Here is a 16,410-nt window from a genome sequence, read left to right as displayed (position 1 = left end):
TTAGATCGAGGCCTCTAGATCCTTCTTAAGTTTTAACAGCAATTTGCTTTTGAAACCTTATATGTTTTTTTAAATAAAGTTCTTCCGGTAAGAATCCTACTTTATTTTCCAACGGATTTTTGTTCGAAATTTGTTTAAAGAACTTTGGCATGTTAATTTAGTTATATCATGTATTAATTGTAGTTTTCTCTAATAGGCATGCAATTCTTGTTCTTAAGTTTAGGGTTTTAGATTTGCTATGAAATTTTAATTAAATCGTATTTGTGTTTCACTTGTTTAAGCATTTATATGTTATAAACACTTTGTGTTTTCAGATATTTTCTTTATTACATTTTAGAGGCATCATATGGTCACAAAGTCTAACAAAATATTTAATTAGGACATCATATTGTCACAAAGTCTACCAAACGGTTGTCAAAATATTTCTGAGAATACAAGAGGAATTGGTCTTGGGTCTGAGAATTGTGTAAAGATCATTAGAAATCTTAAGTGTAGGGGCCATGTTAAGAGCAATTTAATTAAGACATAACTTGCTGACTTAGTTTAGCCAAGAGAGCAAATGTTGTCAAGACATTCATTCACGCTTGCATGAATTAACGTCTTCACCTGATCAGCTCTTAGGGTAAACCAAGTCAGAAATTTCTGTCTGAACTTGCTCTCGACGTGACCTGAACACTCTAGGTGTCTTATGATCTTGACACAATGCTCGAACCCAAAACAGAACCTGTTTGCATTCACTGAAGTATCTTGACCTTAATTGAGGGAGAAATCAGAAGAGAAAACGAACAATGAAGATGTTAGATCTTATAACTTATAAATTATAGCAAACCCCTAATTTATAAAATCATGAGGCCTGATCAAATATAACTTATAACTTATAAAAATTAGGGTTTTACCGGAGAGGTAATATTTTCATAAGTTATAGCAAAACCCTAATTTATATTATAACCTGCAGCAACCTTATAGCCACTTTGCAGCTGCCTTTGAGAAATCAGATGAGGAAACGAACAATGAAGATTATAGATCTTCCACGTGATTTGCTAGAGAATATATTCTCTAGGTTGGACGAAGAGTTTCTAAGACAGTTGCGATGCACTTGCAAACTGTTTAACGCTTTATTCAAAGATCGAAGATTCTTACAAAACCGCTTCCACAAAGCAGCAAGGGAAGTGCTCGTAATGATGAAGTCAGAGCTTTATTTATTGAACTTTGATATCAACGGTAGTCAAAGCTACACCATGATCGAATTCAGCAGATTACGACGTCGTAATTACCATATTGACGTTGATCACCAATTCGATGTATCCGATGCCTTTCACTGTGATGGTTTATTGTTGTTACGTACCACTTACAACAACATGCTTATCGTTTGGAACCCGTGTTTGGGGAAAGCCATGCATCTCTATCCTAGTAATCAGTGCAAGGGCGGCATCTTTGCCCTAGGATACCATAACGAATTGTGCGATAGCTACAAAATCTTGAGCATTCATCAAAAAGGTGATCCGGCCGAGTTAGAGATGTTTGATTTTTACTCTGATTCAAGGTCATGGAGGGCTCTTGATGATGTCTTTCTAGGATGCATCATACAATCCCGTGGTGTGTCTCTAACAGGGAATACTTATTGGATTGCTTCAAAAGTCATCAATGAATTTTTACTGCTATGTTTTGATTTCACAACCGAGAGATTTGAACGCATGGATCTTCACTTTCAGAGTGTTGGTTACAAGATATTAGCCTTATCAATTGTTAACGAAGAGCAACTTTCGGTTTTGCAACAGAGTTTGGAGACGTCAATGGTGGAGATTTGGGTGACGACCAATGATAAGAGTCTTGACCAGACCAAGATCTTGTCATGGAGCAAGTTGTTGGCAGTGGATTTATACACTTATTATTATGACCATAGGTTTACGTTTGATGTAAGTTTCTTTATCGACAAAGAGAGTAAAACCGTCGTTTGTTGGGACAAAGAACAAGTATACATTTTTGGAGAGGATCATCACTACGGACATATCAATTTCGGAGGAGAGCCTGCAGTTATGTTCCAAGGTTGGTTCAAATTTAAACCTGAGTGTAGTAACTATAAGCAAGTATGTCAATTTCCGATGAGATGAGTGATTGAATTTTTTTGAAAAACTTTGCTTCCAAAGTTTGTTAAGTCCACAGTCCAGAGCCAAAGACACTTTACTTCTAGTGGAACCATGAATTTATATATATATATATATATTATTACCGGTTAAAACTTGTTGTCAAATGCTCCATTTTATTCAAGGCTATCATTTAAGACCTCTAAATCTAAGCCAAATGCTTCTTCTTTTTATTTTGCTTTTGAAGCCAAAAGTGCTTCTATCATTGATGCTTATTATAAGCCTTTGAATCTAAGCCAAAAGTGCTTCTTTTAATTTTTCTTAAAAAAAATATATATATATATATATTCACAATTTTCTTTATCTAAACTAAATGCTTTTTTCAGTTTATCTTAAACTATATGCTTCCAAACGATTAATATCGTTCCAACCTCCACACAACACAATGTGTGCTCCGCTTCACGGTAAATCCGTCCAAACACATGGAATTTTTTTTTTTATGCTTCTTCAATCCCATATATTCCTCAACGATGTCAATCTCAAGATGTTGCTTCCGCTGTCTACGTACACTTCATCACCGCCTTGAGATTGAAGCGACGTATTAAGGAAAAAGTATCATCGTACCACCTATGATTACTCAAATCCATATATTCTTCTAATATATAATTATATTATTCTATGTAATCCTTTTAATTATGTCATTTGATTATGTTATGTGCTTATATACAGGTTGTATCATTCCATTCAATAATACAACAACAATACATTTCTACACAATTTGCTTACAACTAATTGAAAAATATGTGTTAATGACTTATTTGTTGAGAAATTTAAGAGTTTAAAGTTCATGAAAATAATTTATAAGATGTATTAATGATAATATGTGCTCATACTATTTGACAATATGTTTGTTACTTTTGAAAAATGCTGCTATAACAAAAATAATGTATCTTCACGTCTTTGGTAACCGGTTTGGCATTAGCCGCTTACCCAACTCTTTCCATGGTCTGGTTTATTGCATCAGTTTTGAATTGCTTCATATACTGTTTGTGCTTTAAAAGGTCTTACCAATCAAACTCAGATTGTTTACTTTGTTTAGAAAGTAATATTTATTCAAAATATATGGGATATAGCAATAAATTTGTAATGGAGGAAATTTTGACTGAATAAATTAATTTTGAATATAAAAAAAATATAATATCATGCATACCATAAAAGTCATATGTATGTACTTATCATTATTGCCACATATTCATCACTCTATGGTGTCGTGGTTCTATAAATTCTATCATTTGATTAAGAATTGACTGTTGATATAAATTATTTTCTAAATTATCATATATACATATGTAAATTTTGTTTTTTTTTTTTTTTTTTTTTTTTTTTTTTTTTTTTTGTCATCAGCAGAACCAGATCAGCTCAGATGAGCCAATGTTGAGGACAATTGTTTACAAACTTGACAAGAGACGGCATGGTGCGAACATTTCGCGCCAAAGAATCCGCCTTCACATTCAAGCTACGAGAAATAAGAGAGAGAGAAAAAGATGAAAATTCTTCCCTATCAGCGATGATGTCCTCCAAATAAACAGGGAAAGCTGGCCAGTCGGTTGGAGAAGACACCATCTTAACCAAGTCTGAACAGTCCGTGAGGAATGAAACATCCCTATGGTTGTGTCCTATCATACAACGCATCGCCCATACAAGGGCTTCTACTTCGGCATGAAGGGGGGATAGGCTACGTCGGAGATTGGAGGCACCCATTGTCGTGGAGGAGTCTGGGACATGTTGGCAATACCATCCCAATCCTGCAAATTCATCTGTATTCTTCCAGGAGCCGTCAATAAAACATCTGTATCCTGTAGCCGTCAATAAATATAATATCATGTAAATTTTGTTTGATTGGTGGTGTTTTGGATATGGGTTTTCAATGAATTTTATTCTTGTGTTTGTAGATTTTTGTTAGATTTCAATTTAGAGGCATCTAGATCCACAGATCTTAAGTTCTAACAACAACTTGCTTTTGAAACGTGATATGTTTTTAAAAAATAAATTCTGTTCACAAGTTTTCGGTTTTAGATTTGCTATGTAATTCTGATTGAATCGTATTGATGTTAATTACACTTGTTTAAGCATTTCTATGTTATGAACACTTTGTGTTTTCAGTTATAGATTTGCTAGGTTGTCAAAACATTTCTGGGAATACAAAGAATACAATAGTGTTTGGCTTTGGATCTCAGAATTGAGTAAAGATCACTTAGTTTTAAGTGTAAAGGGGCCATGTTATGAGCAATTTAAGACATAAGTTGGTCACTTAGTTTAGCCAAAAGAGCAAAGGTTGGGGAGATATATGTTGTGAAGACGTTCATTCATGCTTTCTTGGAGGATATAGAGTTTTCCTTCGAATGTATCGATGAACGTCTTCACCACATGCATCTCCTGATCAGCTCTTAGGGTAAACCAAGTCAAAATTTTCTGTCTGAACTTGCTCTCAACATGACTTGATCACCACTAGTGGTCTATAATGATCTTCACACAATGCTAAAATCCAAGACCAAATCTTATTGTAGTACGTCTTTGCATTCACTGAAGTATCTTGACCATCATCGATTTGGTCTGACATGAACTGAGGTAGTGATGATGGGCAGATTCTCCAGGACATGTCTTTTTAATCTTAAACAACTACAAACTTTACTTCCACGTGTATGGATCATGTATAAGCACACTTATATAATATATATATATATATATATATATATATATATGTAAATGTAATCTCAGATTTCCAAGACTTTAGATATCACAAACAAAAGAAATACAATAAGACATGCAAAGTAGCCCTGGGCACGAAGCGAATATTCGGAAAATTTGTGATATTTGTTATTTGCTTCGCCTCGACCGAATAGTTGATTTTGCTATTTGCTTCGATTCGTAAATTTTCGAGTATTCGGAACTTCGAATATTCGAATATTTTTCGTAATATTTGCGAATTACTTGCTTCGCTTCGCTTCGACCCATTTAAATTTTTTTTTAAAACTAAAAACATATAGTACATAAATATAAAGTGCAAAATATGAGATATTAGATGTTCTTGTTTGATATGTTTTCAAAATAAGAAGAAAATGTAACCACAGTCCATAGAATTCTAACATTTTACTTTTAATATTGTTTTTTCTAATAAATTTTTATTTGCTTAAGAACAACATTTAGCAAAAAAACCAACGGACTAAAATATAATAATTTGAATAATATGCCTATAAGATATATATCCAAATCTATAAATACACATATTATATATATATATATATATATAATAATTAAATTTATACATATATATAAATATACGAAGCGAAGCGGATATTCGACACTAAGAAAATCAATATTTGTTATTTGCTTCGGTTTTTACGAATACTACATTTTCATATTTGCTTCGGTTCAATATCTTATAGATATTTGAATTTTTCGAATCGAATCGAAACGAATATCGAAGCGAAGCGAATCTAACGAATATTTTGCCCAGGGCTAATGCAAAGCTCTTTTATATCCAAACTATATATAGAAAGGTGTATGCTTCTTGTCATCTTAATTTGGTTTTTCTTTTCTCCTTGTTCAGAATCCTCTTTTTCCAAACTTCTCTATTCTTCTCATTCTCAAATTCTGATCTTATGAGTTGCAGATTCTTACGAACACTTACAGTAATACCTATACTAATTTATAAGTAAAAAAGACATGTCTGAATATTTTTTTTACAAAATTATTAAGATATCCGATCGATATTATATATTTTTATATCACATTATATGGGTTGATTTCGGCAGTTTTTCCTATTCTCACTCACACTGGAATAAGTAAACATAAACATTTGAAAATATTTACAAAAATTTAATTGAAAAGTAATAATATTTATGGGCCTGATTAGATTGATCGGGGGAGATAATATTTTCTTATTAAGTAATAACAAAACCCTAATTTATATATCTTATAATCTGCAGCGGCCTTATCGCCACCTTTACAGCTTCCTTTGAGAAATCAGAAGAAGAAACGAACAATGGCGATGTTAGATCTTCCACGTGATTTGTTAGAGAATATATTCTCTAGGTTGGACGAAGAGTTTCTAAGACAGTTCCGATGCACTTGCAAACTGTTTAACGCTTTATTCAAAGATCGAGGATTCTTACAACAACGCTTCCACAAAGCAGCAAGGGAAGTGCTCGTTATGATGAATTCACGGCTTTTTATATTGGACGTTGATATCGACGGACGTCAAAGCTACACCGTTATTAAATTCAGCAGATTACAATACAATGACCAATACCGTAATGACGTTGATCGTGATCAATTCGATATATCCAATATCTCTCACTGCGATGGTTTATTGTTGTTACATACTACGTTCGACAACATGCTTATCGTTTGGAACCCGTGTTCGGGGCAAACCATGCATCTTTATCCTAATAACCAATACACGGGTGGCATCTTTGCCCTTGGATACCATAGCAAATTGTGCGATAGCTACAAAATCTTGAGCATTAATGAAAAAAGTGATTCCGTGGAGTTGGAGATGTTTGATTTATATTCTGATTCATGCTCATGGAGGGCTCTTGATGACGTCACTATCGGTTGCAACATACAGTCTCGTGGTGTATCTCTAAGAGGGAATGCTTATTGGATTGCTTCAGAAGTCATCAAAGACTCTTTACTATTGCTAAGTTTCGATTTCACAACCGAGAGATTTGAACGCATGGATCTTTGCTTTCAGCGTGTTGGTTATGAGATTTTAGCCTTATCGGTTGTTAGTGAAGAGCAACTTTCGGTTTTGCAACAGAGTTTGGAGACGTCAATGGTGGAGATTTGGGTGACGGCCAATGATAAGAGTCTTGACCAGACCAAGATCTTGTCATGGAGCAAGTTGTTGGCAGTGGATTTATACACTTATTATTATGACCATAGGTTTACGTATGATGTAAGTTTCTTTATCGACAAAGAGAGTAAAGTCGTCGTTTGTTGGGACAAAGAACAAGTATATATTTTTGGAGAGGATCATCACTATGGACATATCAATGTCCTAGGAGGATCTGGATGCGAGCCTCTTTTTCCAGCAGTTATGTTCCAAGGTTGGTTCAAATTTAAACTGCCGGTAGTAACTATAAGAAGTTATTTCAAATTCCGACGATAGAAATAGATCATGTAACTAAGTAACGGGCTGGATTATATTTCTCAAACCTATAATTTTTCTTCTAGTGGAACCATGAATTTAAACGTTATATTTCTCAAACATAATGTGTTTCTCTCATATTCTAAGACTACAATATTTCTCTCATATTCTAAGACCTCGTCATATTCTAAGAACTGTCACATTAGCTTATTTATCTACCCATAAGATCATCTCCAACACATATTATTCGTAGGTGTCTTAAATTCTCATAACGAAAAAAAAAAATATATGTTTGAAATTTTATCAATTGAATAAAATGCTTTAACTCATAAATGGAGTACGGTAAAATAGTAACTAAGGAGAAAATAGTTATAATATGTCTTGAAAATCAATTCACGTTTTTATAAATGAGAGCTAATAGAAGGTTTTTAAAAAAACTAGATGTCTAGAGGCAACAAGTGCATCATATAAGATGAGGAACAAATTGGTACTTAAAAGTGATTATAAATAAATTACTAAAACTTAGGAAAATTATGTATATGACTAAAGTAAAATACTCACTCTGTTTCATTATAAGTGATGTTTTAGCTAATTTTGTTTTTTCAGTATAAGTGATGTTTTCAATTTCCTATGCAAAAATTTAATGTATTTTATACTTTTTGACCAATTATATTTTACATCATATATTTTTATTGATTGAATTCATATTAGTTAATGATATTTTTATGGAAAATGGATAAGTTATATGTTTTATTATTTAGTGTGCCAAAACCTTAAACATCACTTATAATGAAACACAAGGAATATTTGAGATCTTATCATTTGCGCTGGCCGCGTTTCCTACCTATAAGTCTACAAATTTTAACCAACCCTTTTATGCAAATGCTTGTGGGAGAGAAAGGCTTTGAAAAAAGAATTGTGGAAGACTAAAACTAACTTATCACTTTCTTGGCAGTCTCCAACGGCTGTTTTGAAATTCTTTAGAGATCTTTTGGACTTTAAGAGACCCTTCCCTATCCAAATTCTTATTTATTACCGTGTGGATAGAGATTGATTTTTGTTGAAGGGTCTTTATTCAAAGTATTGCATTCAAACAACCAAACTGAGATTTTTGTATATGGTAATAATTTGAAATTGAAGAAAGTTTGACTGAAAAATGCATTGAATTTTGAATATATAAAATAAATACTATAATATTACCCTAAAAGCCAGATGTATCTATTGACCCTTGCCAACATATTCAACACTCTATGGTATCAAGGTTCTATAAAGTCTATCATTTGATGAAAGAATAGAGATCATCCTTGAATTTTGATTGATGGTATAAAGTATTTTTATAGTTGTTTAATTGGTGGTGTTTGTGATATGGTATATATATTTTTGAAATCAATTCGGTTATATCATATTCTTTTGTATCTAGATGTTTTTAAAATTTCAGTTTAGATGCATCTAGATCAATATATCTTACTATGATTTTCAATTTCAGTTCTATATAGTTACTTCTTTGTGTTTTTATATATATGTTCGATTACATTCTAGCAAAAGATCTTGCGAAAAAGCCAAATCTATTGTTAAATGGATTATGTGAAAAAAAAACTCTATTCTGATTCATTAACCTGAAATCTCCGATGCAGTGGCAAGCACTCGAAGTCGTCCCCAAAGACAAGTACCTTGCCGTCGCTGATTAAGATTCGAGTCCATCTCCATCCTGAAACTTGGACAGCTTAAGGTTGTAAGTTATATTATATTCCTGTTTTGTAAGAATTTGAATTTCCTTAGGGTTCAATGTGAAGCATTTTTTTTTTTTCGTGTGAAAATTGTTAACCGTTTTGGCGAAAATTTGAATTTATGATCTCATCATCTTTACTATAAGTGGAAATTTTACGTACTGTCATCCAAGATCTGCAAGAAAATCATAAGATTTTAACGTCAAAATATATCTGAGAATACAAAAGAATACGACAGGGATTGGTCTTGGGGTTTAGAATTGCGTAAAGATCATTAGACATCTTGAGTGTAGGGGCCATGTTAAGAGCAATTTTAAGACATAAGTTGCTGACTTAGTTTAGCCTAAAGAGCAAAGGTTGAGGAGATAAATGTTGTCAAGACATTCTCATGCTTGAATAAAAAATATATTATTTTCCTTGAAAGCATGAATGAACATCTTGACTATATGTTTCTCCTGATCAGCTGGGGATCTTAGGCTAAACCAAGTCGGCCACTTCTGTCTAAACTTGCTCTTGACATGACCTGAACACTCTAAGTTTTCTTATGATCTTCTCGCTATGCTCAAACCCAGAACCGCAACTTGTTGTACTCTTTGCATTCTTAGATTTATATTGACGTTCATTGATTTGGTCTGGCTTGAATTGAGGAGTGATGTGCAAATTCTCCAGGACAGCGTCTTGAAAGACCAACTTTTTTTTTTTCGAGAATAAGTAAGATCTTAAAGAAGAGTTTTTTTAAGAATGTTTCATCTAAACCTAATTTACCATTATGGTTTGTTGTATCTAAGAGCAAAGGTAAATTTCATATAATTATGTTAAACTAACATTGTTTACAAATAAATGTCTCTCCGGTTTCAAAACTCGAGTGCTCTTATGAAAAAACAGTTTCATTTGATCTCTAACATCCTCTTTGGGGCAGAACTTAAGAACAGAGCTTCTGTCTGCTTCCCAAATCAGATAGACAATAAAAGACTGCTAAATCTTTGTTTCTTGATAAGCTTCTCTTTCCTCCACGAAATTGTGTTCAGTACTCTTTCTCTTTGTCTCTGCTTTTCCCTTCATCTTTATCTGTCTATGTCTCTCTGAGAAGAGGCCTGAAGATATGTTGATTTGCCATACTCAAAATCCCTAAATCTCTTAGCCTCAGTGAACACAATTTCATGGAGGAAAGAGAGCAGTAAACACACAACATTACCCCAAACTGAGAAGAGGTTTTATGCATGCATGGTTTGTGGTTTGATCATATCATAACATTCTGCAAGTACAACCTTTTGATCTTGTAGCCATCAAGTGGCTTGAACAAAACACTGTCGCGCATCTGCTGCAGAGAGTATTTAGAGTTCCAGTTTGAGACGGAAACAGATATCTTATTGTTTGATATCAAGAACACAGCCAGACATGGCTTGGGGAACTAATGAGGTAACCAATACCATACACACGAATGTGGTTTTTCCAGAGTGTTCTAGACTTGGACTTGCAAAGATAGTAATCTCTGCCCAAAAATAGTGTCTCAGTTATCCAAATTTTAGATGTTACAGGCTCAACAGCTTAGCGCTCAACCTGGAGAGCCACCACTGGAGGAGATCTGTTGAGAATCATCACGCGATTCTCTCTAGATAATCTCCATAAACTTGGGTTATTCCCTGCGTTTTCTGTCTGTACTCCATATTTGTAGGCGTAAGTTACATTTACTGGCCCATTGGTGAAAACAATTGAGTTCCCACTCACACCACATCCACCAGGAAGCTCCTTAGCTGAGCAAGAGAAATTCCCCAGCTCTCCAATAAACAATACACGGTCTCCCAAATCACTGACCACAACCCATTCTCCAGCCTCCTCATCTAGCTTCCTCACTCTACATAGTAACCAAAAAAAATTTGATTCACCATTTCTTGGTATGGTTTTCTCAACCAGGAAAAGCTCATCATCGCCCGATGGAACTAGATAATTACATGTGTTCGGAGGCTGAGAGGGCATTAGGGGAGTCACTTCAAGCGAATAAGGATCAATAACGAAAATTTCCCCATTAAGAAAGACTGCATAAAATCTACCTCTAAAAGTGAACAAATCCCAACATGAACCATACGAGAATTTCTTAAGCCGTATCCACTTCATTTCAGCACTTCTCAACACCAACAAAACTTTAGTATAGTTAAGGAGCACAACAAACTCTCCTTCTTTGTTTAACGGAAGAAAAGCCACGCCTCTGTAAGCCGATGTCCATGCTTCAGGATCCCAACCAATCATTCTGTACTGATGTCCGAGAGGAAGGACCTGGCAGTCAAGCATATTCATCGAAGTTCGCTTAGATCCTCGAATCTTCACTTTCACTGAACATTGAAGGGGAGACGAAACCTCCATATGATTCTCTGACTCATCCCTACCTATATCTCCATGAAAATACTCACAACGCGACGCAGCATCAATATCTCGGACTCTAAAGAGAAACAAAGGGATCTTCTCAAGAATGCACAAGTCTCTGCTTTGGTAAGGGAAATCAGCAAAATTGGGAAGAGAGTAACTTGGACGTAACAGGGAAGAAGGAAACGGAACTGTGGATCGCCACGAGCTACAAACAGAGCGAACATGAACAACTTCAAAACAGTTCTCAAGATACGTCAAGATAAGTTGCAGTAACTCTCCAGGGAGAAGAGACCACTGTGGCATGGTCATTGCCTTCTCTTCCGTTGAAGGTTGCAACGATTCCGCTGAGGGAGACGGAGACAGCTGCAACTTCGAAACCTACAAGAAAACAAAAATTAGAATTTGACTAATACACAACACAAAACTGCGAATAAACAGCAAAAACGATTTTTTTACACAATCGAGAAGTGAGCAGTCTAAGGATGATGATTTATTCTTCTCCATTACAGGTTCCGCCATGTTTGCTGATTGATACAATTTGATGAAAGAACAAACTAAGCTTTATCATTGATCATATGGAAGAACAGAGAATCGAATTCAATTACAGAATTGAAGGTGGAGAAAGAGTACGTACCCTAATATCTGGATTACGTGGTTAGAACCCTAAAAATCACAGAGACGTCGAAGAAGTTGTAACCAATCGGAAAATTTCGGATCAAATTGAGAAACTTTTTGGCACCAGAAGGCGAAAACGCATTCTTAGCCCCGCCCGGTCATCGAGTCGGGTTGACTCAACGAGTCTAATTCAGGATTTTGGGCCTGATTGAGCCCACTAACCCAGTTCGTTTACATGGAAGGAAGAAACCAAAAACACGTTCACAAAATTACACTAAGCTGCTGATGTTCTTCATGTTTAAGGTCACCAAATCTATAAAGAATTTAATACAATTTAGAATTTGAAAATTCTATCTATATAGTATTAACTTGAAAAGTGTTTTATGTTTTCTAATTTCGTATCTTTTATTTGTAAGTCTTAACTTTACGTAAATTATTGTTTATTATTATTATTTTTAATCTAATTATAGGCTGTGAATGGTTCTTTAAAGTTCAATGGATTGAAAATTTTAAGATGGAAAATTTTGAGTTGAATTCATCTCTAAAAATGTAGTTGAATACTTTTTGCTAGTAATTTGTACAATTTTTCAGTCTTTTAAGTTGAATTGACTGAATATGTTTTTCAACTCTTTCATCTTAAATGGTAAAAAATAACCTTGGTATTTTGTGTCAACCATTTGCAGTCATAGATTTCCACGGATATGTCTTTTTATGAAATTGCATATGTTCAATTTTTTTACATCAATTGCAAATGTTCATTTGAGCGTGTCTTTTTATCCATATATTTTTTACATTTAGTATTCATATGATTAAGAACCAAATCTAGCATTCAATCGATTTAAAAGATATGGATACAGAATACTCTACCATTATAACTTCAATATGGTTTATGAAACCGTTGCCGGCGATGCAGTCTTGTTTTTGCAGATCTACAAATCTAAAAGGCGATGTCTCGATATGGTGTCCTCGCAACCATCAACACTATATTTTGATGGTTAATGAAACCGTTGAGGCCAATCGATTCTTCATAGTTGGAAGGCCATCAAATCTAAGGCATTAAAATCTCATACTTTGGAGACAATCAGATGTACTTTCACTACAACAAATGAACCCTGGGTTAATACCAAGAGTAAAAAATATATATTAATATTGTTAGCATCCGATCACTGTCATTAAAAGTCATTGATAGTAAATTTTCAAACGCTATGTTTGCGCCACCTATAATAAGTCGCACACATATTATAGCGTTTTTCTAATCCTATGATATTTTTCATATTTAATTGCGTTGGTTTTGACTTGCTATGATATTTTATTACTTTCAATAGCTTTATTCTTTGACGCTATAGAAGTTTTATGATAGCGTTGATGTAACGAGCTATTGTTTGGTCAGTTTTACGATAGCTTTTTATATTAATGCTACATATTGCTTTATTATTATAGCATTGGTTAGGTGCGGCATATTGTTTCGTTGTAGCTTTTTTCTATGCTATAGTAATTTATGAGTAATGCTATGCAATATGGCTTTTTCACAGTTTTGATACAATCAAAAAACATGATACCACAACATGATTATCAAACAAGTCTCAAACCAACATTACATTACCAATCCAACAATTCATTAACAAATTCAAATTCATCATTCAAGTCACAATACAAATAGAAAAAGTACCAGAGTAAACCTGAGTAGTTTAACATAATATAAAATTCTCCTTTGGCCATGCAATGGCAGTTCCAGAGCAACTTTTTTTGTAGTGTTTGGAAAAAAACCTTCATGGAAACCACCATGGAGATACATACAATTTGAGGATGAAGATGTAATGTCACTAAGTAATTATCTACGGATAAATAAGACGATATCATAGAAGAGTCAAGTTTGATAATCAAGTCAAACAACATTCAGTTTCAGTTTATTAATCAAGGTTATGTTATGCCAAAAGCATTTTGGAGTTTCATCGAGAAGATGATACCCATTTACGTGTATATAAAAAGAGGACTTAACAAATATTTTATGTTAGTCTATAAGGCTTTTGATTCGAAAGTATGGTCACTTCCATAATTGCAACAAAATTGTTTTAAGTTTCATTTATTTGTGACAATGGTTGTATTTATATTTAATTTGTTTTTGTATTCTGTTATTATATATCAGTATGGTGTTTTAAAAATAAAAAAAAACTTCAATACGGTTATGTAGTCTTCAACATATCACAGTCGCACTAGACAAACACTCCACAACCCTGGGTTACAAAATATACATACAATACATAATATCAAAGGATAAGGTTGCTTGTGAACTAATCAAAAAAAAAAAACCAACAGTATGCCTCAGGTATTCAAAAGCACGATTTTCATCTTGACACTCAACTCGAAGAGCCACAACCGAAGATCTGTAGTGGATCATCTCACAGTTCTCTCTTGAGAATCTCCAAAAATTGACATCTTCTACTCCCCTTCCCGTATGAACTCCACATTTGTAGGCAAAAGTTACATTGCCTCCATTAGTGAACAAAATTGAGTTCCCATTCACACCACAACTGCTCCTTAGCTGTTCAAAAGAGATTTCCAAAGTTTCCAATAAAAAACAAGCGGTCTCCCAAACACTGACCTCAATCCATTTACATCTTAGCGCTCAATCCGGAGAGCTACAATAGGAGGAGATGTGCTAAGAATCATCACTTGATTCTCTCTAAAGTATCTCCAAAAATTGAGGTCGTCTTCAGCGTTTTCTGTAGGTGCTCCATATTTATAGGCGTATGTTATATAGCCGGGACCATTGGTGAACAACAATGAATTCCCACTCACACCACAACCATCAGGAAGCCTATTAGCTGAGAAAGAGCAATTTCCCAAATCTCCAAAAAACAACACACGGTTTCCTAAATCGTTGACCTCGACCCATTTGCCAACTTCCTCATCTAGCCTACTTACTTTGCATGCTAGCTTGTGAAAACTTATTATACCAGTAAGAGGAATGATTTTCTCAACCATGAAAAACTCATCATTACCACATGGAACTAGATACTGGGAATGGTTATGAGGTGGTGTAGGTAACAAGGGAGTAGCTTCCAGCGAATAAGGATCGATAGCGAACATGTCCCCATTCATATAGATTGCATAAAATCTACCTCTAAAAGTGAATAAATTTGAGCATGTACCAGTTGAGAGTTCTTCAAGCCGGTACCACCTCATTTCAGAACTTCTCAACACCAACAAAACTCTAGAGTAGTTGAGGAGCACAACGAAGTCTCCTCCACCATCCTTGTCTAGTGGAAGAAAAGCCACACCTCTGTAATCTGTTTTATGTGATGCAGCATCCCAACCGATCATTCTGTACTGATAACCCAAAGAGAGAATCTGACAGTCGCGTATGTTTATCGAGGTTGGATCAAGTCCTGGGATCCTCAGTTTCACTGAACACTGAACGGGAGATGGAAACACCATATGATCATCTGAGTTATCACGGCCGATGTCTCCTAGAAAATACTCAAAATGTGATGCAGAAGGAGGAGTTAAGACTCTAAACAGGAACACAGGGATCTTCTCGAGGGTGCAGAAGTCTTGGCTTTCATCGGAGAATGCGGGAAGATGATATTTTGGGCGTAAGAGGCAAGAAGGAAAGGGGAAGATGGATCGCCATGAGGTGCAAACAGAGCGAGCATGAACAACATCGAAACAGTAGTCATCGTCCTCAAGATACTTGGCAATAATGTGCAGTAGCTCTTCAGGGAGAAGTGACCAGTCTGGCATGGGACATGTCTGCTCTTTAGTTGCTGACATAGACGAAGATGGCTGCAATTTTGAAAGAAAAAAAAAAAACGAAATTGGATTGACAGAGAACTAATATGGCTTTAACAGCAAATCAATTATCCAAATCATATATTTCACCAAAATCAAAAATTTCTAAACTCGTAGGTGTCCTCAGAAATTAAAGAAGAAAAAAAAAAAAAAGCTCTTACACAATCGGAATTATGCATAGATGATGTCGTCTCTTCCGATTTTAGCTTCTAGGGTTTTAAGGGAAACTGGAAACGAACATGAACATGGAGTATTATTGATTGTGACAAAACATTCTACTACTTAAAGACGATAACAGGAATCTTATTTTCTGCATGCATAAACATAACCACAAGAACAGAGTATCAAATCCAGTTTCAGATTTTAGAAAGAAAGAGATAGATTATTTAAATTCGTACCAAAAGGGGGAGAATAAGTCTCGAAAATTAGAACCCTAAAATTTCACAGTGAACAATGGAACAGGTCGATTTATCAGCCGATTTGACGAGGTAAGCGAAGAAAACACATTAGATCGACACAATGGGACGGTTCGTTTGTTGAGTAAGCCTGCGGTTTATACCTAAACCTATTGGTCCGAACCAGACCGGACCGGTTTTTGGTTTTCAGATTAGCAATCAGTTCAGTCTGGAGGGATTTTGAATTACGTTCGGTTCAGTAACCCTATTTCTTTAGTTAT

At 34.7% G+C, this 16,410-nt stretch overlaps 4 protein-coding genes across 5 annotated transcripts; 2 read left to right on the top strand and 2 right to left on the bottom strand.

The window, feature by feature from the left end:
• Positions 1–1,010: 1,010 nt before the first annotated feature.
• LOC17889530 (probable F-box protein At5g47300) lies at positions 1,011–2,111 on the top strand. Its single transcript, XM_006295992.2, has one exon. It carries the CDS (start codon positions 1,011–1,013, stop codon positions 2,109–2,111), a length of 1,101 nt encoding a protein of 366 aa, XP_006296054.2.
• Positions 2,112–6,129: 4,018 nt separating this feature from the next.
• On the top strand, positions 6,130–7,257 carry LOC17889613 (putative F-box protein At3g17500). The gene has a single exon (XM_006295616.2). The coding sequence runs from the start codon at positions 6,130–6,132 to the stop codon at positions 7,255–7,257; it is 1,128 nt and encodes a 375-aa protein (XP_006295678.2).
• A 2,490-nt stretch (positions 7,258–9,747) lies between these two features.
• LOC17888338 (F-box/kelch-repeat protein At1g64840) lies at positions 9,748–12,034 on the bottom strand. The gene is made up of 3 exons (XM_006294222.2): positions 11,962–12,034; positions 11,784–11,851; positions 9,748–11,705 (listed from the first exon to the last, which is right to left on the bottom strand). The coding sequence occupies exons 2-3, from the start codon at positions 11,844–11,846 to the stop codon at positions 10,512–10,514; spliced, it is 1,257 nt and encodes a 418-aa protein (XP_006294284.1). The 5' UTR covers positions 11,847–11,851; positions 11,962–12,034; the 3' UTR covers positions 9,748–10,511.
• A 2,061-nt stretch (positions 12,035–14,095) lies between these two features.
• LOC17889519 (F-box/kelch-repeat protein At1g64840) lies at positions 14,096–16,232 on the bottom strand. Of its 2 annotated transcripts, none has more exons than XM_006295337.2 (3): positions 16,133–16,232; positions 15,896–15,961; positions 14,096–15,728 (listed from the first exon to the last, which is right to left on the bottom strand). In XM_006295337.2, the coding sequence occupies exons 2-3, from the start codon at positions 15,911–15,913 to the stop codon at positions 14,562–14,564; spliced, it is 1,185 nt and encodes a 394-aa protein (XP_006295399.1). In that variant the 5' UTR covers positions 15,914–15,961; positions 16,133–16,232; the 3' UTR covers positions 14,096–14,561. The 2 variants fall into 2 exon arrangements, with proteins under 2 accessions (XP_006295399.1, XP_023640021.1); XM_023784253.1 differs by having other exon boundaries at positions 15,896–16,044; positions 16,133–16,188.
• Between the last annotated feature and the right edge of the window lie 178 nt (positions 16,233–16,410).

This window comes from Capsella rubella, unplaced genomic scaffold, assembly GCF_000375325.1.
Source record: "Capsella rubella cultivar Monte Gargano unplaced genomic scaffold, Caprub1_0 scaffold_4, whole genome shotgun sequence".
In the NCBI taxonomy this organism is placed as follows: domain Eukaryota; kingdom Viridiplantae; phylum Streptophyta; class Magnoliopsida; order Brassicales; family Brassicaceae; genus Capsella; species Capsella rubella.
The sequence above is the reverse complement of the archived record's forward strand: the minus strand, read 5'-3'. Positions and strand labels throughout refer to the sequence as shown.